The following is a 10,489-nucleotide window of genomic DNA, read 5'->3' on the forward strand; positions in this document are numbered from 1 at the left end:
ATGCATCATCTACCATGAAGGGAGTCATTTGACAGCAGGTTCCATTTCCTTAGAATGCAGAAGTCATTTTAAAATTTGATTCTGATTTAAAATTTTTTCTTTAAAAAGAAAAAATTCTCTGTCTTCAAAGAGTTTATGATAATTTCAATTAAAGATTACAATTATACAACTGTGCTATTAATAACAGTTTCCTCCATACTAGAATGCAAGGCCCATAATTACTTCTTTATCACTGTACCTAGAAATGTGTAATGCCTGCATGGTAAGGTGTTAAATAATAAATAATGATTAAGTGGGAAATGCATTATATAGTAACACTGATTTTTAATCAATTTATGTATTTAGCTTTTTTACTCTTTTTCAGAGACAAGATAATTTTTATTTAGCATCTTGTAATTTAAGTAAACTTTTTAATTTTTACAATTTAAAATATTTAATTCTATATATTCTTTGTTAGTATATTTCACTTGCATTATACACAAATTTCTTACTTTAACACTGTTACTGTTCACAAGAAAACTGAAGTAAAATAGATAATAATAAACAACATAAATAAAACCAAATAATATGGGGTGAAGTGTCAAACAAATTTCTCCTTTTTCTCTCAATATTTTCCAATCTTCACTCTAAGAGCTAGAATCTAAATTTTTTTTTTAATTTTCATTTAGTAAAAATATTTGTAAATGCCAGTTTATTTGCCATATATATATTTGCTTTTTCTATGTATATCACACTTGCTTTTACTATGCCACGTCTTAAAGATATTTCAATACCAGCTCAAACATATCCCTTAACTTTCTCATATTTCACAATGCTTCTTATAAATTTATATTAAAATTCATATGCTCATTCCTTTTCATGTGATTTTAAACTTTTTTATGACAAACAGTTTTCAAATAAATATGTTTTTGAATATGTGCAAATATGATTTCCTAGGCATAAAATTGTTGTTTTGATATTTGAATCAATGATGAGGTAACATATGCATTTAAAATGTTGATATTGATAGTTATTGAGAAACTATTTTTCTGGAGGTTGTATAACAACTACAGTCTTGTCCACTGTCAGTGAGAATTCATTTGTCCATATTTTCGAGACCAGTACCTGATAAATAGTTATAACAACTGATTAAAGTTATTTTTATACTTTGCTACCCTTTTGATATAATTTAACTGGGCATCATTCAATACATTTAACTTGAGTTGTAATTATTTTTTGGTGGATATTTTATATGCGTGTCTTACTTCAGTCAATTTTTTATTTTTATGAGATCATATATTAAAGAAAGGATCTCTTTTATATTGTATATATAATTAATATATTCTTGCTGTATGTTCTTAAATTTTTATCCTATGTGGAGTGCTTTTTGTATGCTTTTTTTTATACTATATTCAGTTTTTTTGTATATTGCTTATGAAGAATTTTCTCATTTCACTTGTGACACTTCTTCAATTCTTTTTTAGTATTTAATTTTTAAAACATTTTTGATATCATATGGAAACTTTTGATTTGTCTTGAATTAATTTTGCTATAGGAGATAAATATTGATTCAATTTTTAGCTATTTCTCTAAATTTTAGGTTTCTTTTAAATGGTCATGTAAATATCTTTTTGCCATTGATTTAAAATCCTGACTATTGCATCTTGAAGCCCTATGTATTTGGATATAATTCAAGACGTGATTCTTTTTCATTGATCTCTTTATTCATGTGCAGATTGGCACATAATATAATTGCTATGATATATAACACATTTTGATAAGGAAAGAGACTAGCAGTCCCTCATTACTATTCTTTTTCAGAGGTATGCCTAGGCTTGTATATCTCTGTTCCAAATTATTACAAATAAAATAATAAATTGAATATAAAGAAGATTAATAATATAGTTTAAAATACTGCTGCTGCTAAGTCGTTTCACTCATGTCCGACTCTGTGCGACCCCATAGACGGCAGCCCACCAGGCTCCCCTGTCCCTTGGATTCTCCAGGCAAGAACACTGGAGTGGGTTGCCATTCCCTTCTCCAATGCATGAAAGTGAAAAGTGAAAGTGAAGTCGCTCAGTCGTGCCTAACTCTTAGCGACCCCATGGACTGCAGCCTACCATGCTCCTCCCTCCATGGGATTCTCCAGGCAAGAGAACTGGAGTGGGTTGCCATTGCCTCCTCCGAGTTTAAAATGAAGTTAAGATAAATTTAAAATAGTTTAGTCACAAAATAATATTCAGTTATTATTTTCAATAAGATTCACTTTAAGAAGGGTCGTTTTAGAGGACTTGATGTCTTCAGAGTATAAACTGTGACCCAGGTATGAAAAGATGTTGTCAGTTAAAAGTCACCGTTTGTAAATTTGGGTAAAGCAGGAATTACAGTTCCTGCTTATATTTCTGTCCCTTGTGAACATCTGCTGTTCTTTATCTATGACATCTGAAATACCAATTGACACTTGCTGTAAGAAAAAAATCATCTCCTCCAGGAAGTCCAGGACTAATGTCTTTGCTGAGTATCTTTTGCTCCTGAGATCTTCCTGTCCATACTGGTTGCCAGTGAGCACTATGTGACCATCCACAAAACCCTGTCCTGTGAAACCATCATGAGTGACAGGGATGTGGCTTCCTTTTTCAAGTAATAGGAATGGGAAGGCTGTACTTGCAACCACACAGATCTTCATAGTGTGACTGCCTGTCTGTGGTTCAATGTCAAAGACCATTCCTGTGTACCTTAGACACTTTGTTGAAACTTGTCTGCATGGAATTCACATCCTTGAACTCTGTTGATGCCAATCATTGGTTCATTTATTCATTAAAACAATTTCCCTTGTTGGTCTCTTAACTGGTCATCTTGTCCTCCCTAGAGACACAGCTTGGAGGGGAGATGCAAAGTTCTCTCCACCTGTGTCTCTCACATCACTACGGTCATCTTAGTTTTCATGCTCTGTTTATTCATGTATTTGTATCCAAGGCTTGGGTACATTTTATATCATGAGAAGGCTTTTGTTAAACTTCTTAAACTTCAAGCTCAGAAATTTAGACGTGAAAATGCTATGAGGAAGTTCTGGGATGATAAAGTGACTTTGGGAAATAATCATAACAATAAAAAGTGAGTTTGTCTTTAAAATGGAAAAGAGAAAATACAATTTTTATTTTATTTTTTAATATATTTATTTATTTTAATTGATACCTAATTACTTTACAATATTGTAGTGGTTTTTGCCATACCTTGACATGAATCAGCCATGGATTTACATGTGTTCCCCATCCCGATCCCCCCTCCCACCTCCCTCCCCATCCCATCCCTCAGGGTCTTCCCAGTGCACCAGCCCTGAGCACCCTGTCTCATGCATCGAACCTAGACTGATGATCTATTTCACATATGATGATATACATGTTTCAATGCTATTCTCTCAAATCATCCCACCCTCGCCTTCTCCAACAGAGTCCAAAAGTCTATTCTTTACATCTTCATCTTTTTTGCTGTCTTGCATATAGGGTCATTATTACCATCTTTCTAAATTCCATATATATATATATAGGTGCATGGATTTATCTCTAGGGTTTCTATTTTGTTCCAATGATCTATATGAGAAAATGCAACTTTATGATTGAAGACAACTCTACACTACTTAAAAGGATGTTGATTTTGACATATAGGCACATAGAGGCAAGTTCCAAATAGAAAGTTATTTACCATTATACAATTATATTTAGTTTTATGTATTACCCTTTTGGTAGTTAACTTTTATTTACTGTCAGAATTAGTTAGGATTTGGAAATTCCTTGCCAGTCCAGAGGTTGGGACTACACACTTTCATTGCCAAGGGCCTAGGTTCAGCCCCGATAGAAGAACTAGAACCCCTCAAGATACACCACACAGCCACACACATAAAAAGACACACCAAAACAAACAAACAAACAGACAAAAAACGTAGAAAAGGAATATTGACAAAAAAATAGTTTGTTATAATACAGTTCTAAAAACTTTTTGAAATGCAAATATTTACTTTACTATGACTCATTACAGTTTCTATTTAAGTCATCACGCTTCCATGTAGCCTAATTATTATCTGCCACTCTGAGCGTAAACCCATCTCACCCAATGTTTCATCAGTCACTTTTGTGTCTCTGCAGAGTGGAGTTGAAGTCCAATCTGTGGTGTGTAATCTGAGTGTATATTCCTACTGCTTTGTAGGGAAGGAAGTTTCAGATTATAAAATGCCCTCTTCCCCTAAATAACCAGTCAATCTGAACTATTCTGGAGAAGCACAAAATACTTCAAAAATGTTTGCTATCTTGCATCTAAAATCTGATTTTGAGACTCCAAACTCTCCCTTTTTCTGATCTGCTTTGTTTATTGGTGAATACTGAGTACTTAGAACAATGCCTGGCATATGGTAGATACTCAAAGTTGGTTGAGGTGAATATGTAATGCTACCAGAGTTTACCCAAACCCATGTCCACTGAGTCGGTGATGCCATCCAACATATCATCCTCTGTCATCCCTTCTCCTCCTGCCCTCAATCTTTCCCAGCATCAGGGTCTTTTCAAATGACTCAGCTCTCAGCATGAGGTGGCCAAAGGATTGGAGTTTCAGCTTCAACATCACTCCTTCCAATGAACACCCAGGACTGATCTCTTGTAGGATGGACTGGTTGGATCTCCTTGCAGTCCAAGGGACTCTCAAGAGTCTTCTCCAACACCACAGTTCAAAACATCAATTCTTCAGCACTCAGCTTTCTTTATAGTCCAACTCTCACATGCAAACATGACCACTGGAAAAACCATAGCCTTGACTAGATGGACATTTGTTGACAAATAATCTCTGCTTTTTAATATCCAGTCTAGGTTGGTCATAACTTTTCATCCAAGGAGCAAGTGTCCTTTAATTTCATGGCTGCAAACACCATCTGCAGTTATTTTGTAGCCAGAAAAATAAAGTCAGCCATTGTTTCCACTGTTTCCCCATCTATTTGCCATGAAGTGATGGGACCACAGACCATGATCTTAGTTTTCTGAATGTTGAGCTTTAAGCCAACTTTTTCACTCTCCTCTCTCACTTTTATCAAGAGGCTCTTCAGTACTTCTTCACTTTCTTCCATAAGGGTGGTGTCATCTGCATATGTGAATTATTGATATTTCTCCTGGCAATCTTGATTCCAGTTTGTGCTTCTTCCAACCCAGCATTTCTCATGATGTATTCTGCATATAAGTTAAATAAGCAGAGTGACAATATACAGCCTTGATGTACTTCTTTTCCTATTTGGAACCAGTCTGTTTTTCTAACTGTTGCTTCCTGACCTGCATGCAGGCTTCTCAAGAGGTAGGTCAGGTGGTCTGGTATTCCCATCTCTTTCAGAATTTTCCACAGTTTATTGTGATCCACACAGTCAATGGCTTTGGCATAGTCAATACAGCAGACATAGATGTTTTTTTGGAACTCTCTTGTTTCTTCGATGAACCCCCATAGATATTCTTGAAAACCTTTGAGGAAAATCCCAGTGAATTAATTATACAAGAATCAGCCTTGGACACATTCCAAGACCCAGTGATAATTGCAGCTGGAAGGGATGAAATAGCCCGTGATCTTCATCCCTAATAGGAAGAAAATGCTATTTGCTTAGCAACTGCCATGAAAATTTCAGGAGGTCCTTAGACTTATAGCATGACTTAAAAAGAATCACAGGAATGTCTTTCAAAATCTCAACTAGTTTGGTCATGTTAATATGACAGAGTGAAAAGAACTGGACAGTCAAATGCGATTTGTATTTTTGAAGTTAGGAGGAAAGAAGTTACTTGTGAAAAATTTCCCTGCCAAATAACTAGTTGATTTCTTCTATGTGTATGTAGTATTGACTGGACATTTTGATATATTTCCTAATGCAATAAACTTGTTTTCCAGTGTGCACCATGGAATTGCTTTCAAATAATCTACATTGCAGTTAAAAATGACCTGAATAATCAGACGACTCTATGAAGCAAATGGACAGACAGTCAAATAAACTATATGCTCAAGTAATAAAGTGGGCTTTTGTCCTCTTTGTCAAAATGGATGAAAAATAATTCCAAGTGTTGATGAGTAACTTCAGGTTATTCTTCAGGTTCTGAACAAGCCTCCAGAAGGTAAGACTAACATTAAATTGTGGAACCAAGCTCACAGTTGTGAGACCTTCTTTATTATATAAGAAAATAAATTACTTTAAAATCAATCAAACAAAATCAATTCTAGGTATATGACTTAAAAGTGTGTACTTGAGAAAATGAATTAGATATCTGAACCTTAAGTTCTTCCCTTGTGAAATAAGGATTATGGCTCTTGCTACTGTAAATATAAAATGTGTTATATTAAACTATGAGTGAGTGATTGGAATATTGTAGGAGTTTGGAGAAGTAGAGTGATGTTATCAGAAGAAGGTTAAAAAGGACAGTTTGCGCTGCAGCAAGAGAACTGACTTTTGAGGCCAGTATAAATGTGGTGAGATTTAGGAGGCCACTGTTACCTTGGAACAGGAAGAAATTAAGAAGTAGGGAATGATCAAATTTGTGATATATGCTTAAAGTAGAGTTAGTAGGATTTATGTAAGTTTCATGAGAGTGACAAATGAGTAAAGAGCACTGAAATTTTGTGTGTGAACACTAACATGAAAATTATAGTATTTAACAAGATAAATAAAGAATGCTCTTTAAATTTTATTTAGAAAATGCTCAATTTATTGTGGAAAGTTTAGAAGTTATGTTTTATAAATATCAAATTGCTATTCAGTTGGATTTCAAAACTAGAGATATTGCAAATAAACATTTGAACTTTAGGGCAAAGGTAAGGACTTGAGATACAAAATTAGACTTCTGCTGTCTAATTTATTGATCGACAAAGGGAAATATCCACCTACAGACCAAAGAAGTGTCAGTGAGGTTAGAGACAATTCAGGATAAGGAATTCAACTATTCACACATTCATCTACCCACACTGATTATGTGTATTACCTTGAGTGTTTCATGTATTATAGTTTGTGTCTTTATAAATGCTGAACCTTTTCATAGCTTTCTTTATTTCTTTATACTCTCAATTATGTTTTATATTCAGCTGAAGCATTACTTCCTCTTGAAAGTCTTCTGTGATACTCACTTGATATACTCCTATATTCTGACTCCTCAGGACTCTGTGAATTTAATGTGTGAATTTAACTTCATACAGGTGTCAGGAATTGTTTGGTTTTTTTTGGTTCTGTGTCATAACACTGAGGTTAAACAACAAACAAACAAAAAAACTAAGCCTTATTCAACTTGATAATCAAAATTTCTATGACACATTAGACACAAATAGATGTTCTATTGACGTTCTTCCAATGAATGGATAAATTTAAAAAAATTCTTATACATTTGAGCATTTTTCCCCTTTCAGTGTTATCCCCCACCCCCTTTTTTTTTTTTAAAGTAAACTGCTTTAGTATGTGACATCAGCTCCTGTCCAGATTAGATGGAATCAAGAAACAACGTAACCTACTTTGTCCTTCTGGGTCTCACACAGAATCCAAAGGAGCAGAAAGTCCTTTTAGTTTTGTTCCTGTTCATCTACCTTTTGACTCTGGTGGGCAACCTTCTTATTATAGTGACTATAGCTGTCAGTGAGACTCTGAACTCACCGATGTACTTTTTTCTTGCTAGCTTATCATGTATGGATGTCACTTACTCCACTTCTATCACTCCCAGATTGATTTCAGAGTTGTTATTTGGGGAAAAAAACATATCCTTTGAATCTTGCATGACTCAGCTGTTTGCAGAGCACCTTTTTGCTGGATCCGGGGTCTTCCTTCTGCTGGTGATGGCCTATGACCGCTATGTGGCCATCTGTAAGCCCTTGCATTATCTGGTGATCATGAGGCAGAGGGTGTGTGTTTTACTGCTGGTGGTGTCCTGGGTTGGAGGTTTTCTGCACTCAGTGATTCAACTTAGTACTATTTACGGGCTCCCATTCTGTGGCCCCAATGTCATTGATCACTGCATGTGTGACATGTATCCCTTACTGGAACTCGTCTGTGCTGACACCTATATCATCGGCATCTTAGTGTTGGCCAATGGAGGACTGATCTGCACTGCTGTGTTTCTGCTCTTACTCGCCTCCTACGGAGTCATCCTGCGCTCTCTGAAGGACCTGAGTCAGGAAGGGAAGCGGAAAGTCCTCCAGACCTGTGGCTCCCACATCACCGTGGTTGTCTGCTTCTTTGTTCCCTGCATTTTCATGTATGTGAGACCCGCTAAGACGTTCCCCCTTGACAAATTATTGAGCGTGTTTTTCACCGTCATAACCCCCTTTCTGAACCCACTAATCTACAGTCTAAGAAGTTCTGAGCTAACTTATGCTATGAAGAAGCTGTGGAGAAGAAACATCATATCTCATATTGAATAAGTGCATCATCTACCATGAAGTGGGTCATTTGACAGCAGGTTCCATTTCCTTAGAGTGCAGAAGTCATTTTAAAATTTGATTCTGATTTAAAATTTTTTCTTTAAAAAGAGAAAAATCCTCTTTCTTCAAAGAGTTTATGATCATTGCAATTAAAGTTTAATATTATATAGTTCTGCTATTAAGAACAGTTTGCTCCATACAGAGTCCTCCCCACCCGTGTCTCCCATCACTGTGGTCACCTTAGTGTTTGTGTCCTGCTTATTTGTGCATTTGTCCGCAAGGCTTGGGTACATTTTATATCATAATAAGTCCTTTATTAAACTTACGCTTCATGATCAGAAATTTAGATATGAAAATTCTATGAGGCAGTTCTAGGATGAAAAAGTGACTTTGGGAAAAGATCATAGTAATAAAAAGTGAATTTGTCTTTAAAATGGAAAAGAGAAAATAGAATTTTCTCTTTTTTTGATTGAAGACAATTGCACCCTACCTAACAAAACCATGCTGATTTTGACATATGGCCACACAGAGGCAAGTTCCAGATAGAGAATTATTTGCCATTATAAAATTGTACTTAGTTTTATGTATTACCCAGTTGGTAGCTAAATTTTATTTACTGTCAGAATTTGTTAGAATTTGGAAATGCCCTGCCAGTCCAGAAGTTGGGACTATATGCTTTCATTGCCAAGAGCCTATGTTCAGGCCCTGCTGGGAGAACTGGAATCCCAGAGGCTACACCACACAGCCGCACACATAGAAAAACCACACCAATAATAAACAAACAAACAAGCAAAAAACCTAGGCAAAGAATATTGAAAAAAAGAGTTTGCGATAATACAGTTCTAAAATTTTTAGAAATGCAAATGTTTATTTTACTATGACTCATTACAGTTTCTATTTAAGTCATCACGCTTCCATGTAGCATAATTATTCCCTGCCACTCTTAGCATAAACCCATCTCACCCAGTGTTTCATCAGTCACTTTGGTGTCTCTGCAGAGTGGAGTCGAAGTCCGATCTGTGGTGTGTAATCTGGGTGTATATTCCCACTGCTTCGTAGGGAGGAAGTTTCACATTATAAAATACCCTCTTCCCCTGCATAATCAGTCAATCTGAACTATTCTGGAGGAGCACAAAGTACTTCAAAAATGTTTACTATCTTGAACCTAAAATCTGATTTTGAGACTCCAAACTCTCCCTTTATCTGGTCTGCTTTGTTTATTGATAAATCCTGAGTATTTAGAACAATGCCTGGCCTATGGTAGATACTCAATGTTGGTTGAGTTGATTATATAATCCTTGGGTATTGACAATACACTAGTATATTTAAAATTGATAACCAACAAGGATCTACCATATATAGCACAGGGAACTCTTTTATTTTTTCTTTTCCCATTTATTTTTATTAGTTGGAGGTTAATTACTTTACAATATTGTAGTGGTTTTTGCCATACATTGGCATGAATCAGCCACGGATTTACATGTGTTCCCCATCCTGAACCCCCATCCTGAACCCCCCTCCCACCTCCCTCTCCATTCCATCCCTCTAGGTCTTCCCAGTGCACCAGCCCCGAGCACTTGTCTCATGCATCTGACCTGGGCTGGTGATCTGTTTCATCCTTGATAGTATAGTTGTTTCAATGCTATTCTCTCAGATCATCCCACCCTCGCCTTCTCCCATAGAGCCCAAAAGTCTGTTCTATACACCTGTGTCTCCTTTTCTGTCCTGCATATAGGGTTATCATTGCCATCTTTCTAAATTCCATATATATGCGTTAGTATACTGTATTGGTATTTATCTTTCTGGCTTACTTCATTCTGTATAATGGGCTCCAGTTTCATCCATCTCATTAGAACTGATTCAAATGAATTCTTTTTAATGGCTGAGTAATATTCCATGGTGTATATGTACCACAGCTTCCTTATCCATCCATCTGCTGATGGACATCTAGGTTGCTTCCATGTCCTGGCTATTATAAACAGTGCTGCGATGAACATTGGGGTGCACGTGTCTCTTTCAGATCTGGTTTCCTCGGTGTGTATGCCCAGAAGTGGGATTGCTGGGTCATGTGGCAGTTCTATTTCCAGTTTTTTAA

General features: G+C 36.0%; 1 protein-coding gene across 1 annotated transcript; it reads left to right on the forward strand.

The window, feature by feature from the left end:
* Window positions 1-7,749: 7,749 nt before the first annotated feature.
* LOC136175308 (olfactory receptor 4A47-like) lies at window positions 7,750-8,394 on the forward strand. Its single transcript, XM_065945641.1, has one exon. The coding sequence runs from the start codon at window positions 7,750-7,752 to the stop codon at window positions 8,392-8,394; it is 645 nt and encodes a 214-aa protein (XP_065801713.1).
* Window positions 8,395-10,489: the final 2,095 nt, after the last annotated feature.

This window comes from Muntiacus reevesi, chromosome 9 (assembly GCF_963930625.1).
Source record: "Muntiacus reevesi chromosome 9, mMunRee1.1, whole genome shotgun sequence".
Classification (NCBI taxonomy): Eukaryota; Metazoa; Chordata; class Mammalia; order Artiodactyla; family Cervidae; genus Muntiacus; species Muntiacus reevesi.

What these genes read in the sequence shown, in the direction of transcription:
- LOC136175308 (XM_065945641.1), top strand. Translation starts at nt 7,750, where the DNA reads ATGACTCAGCTGTTTGCAGAGCACCTTTTTGCTGGATCCGGGGTCTTC.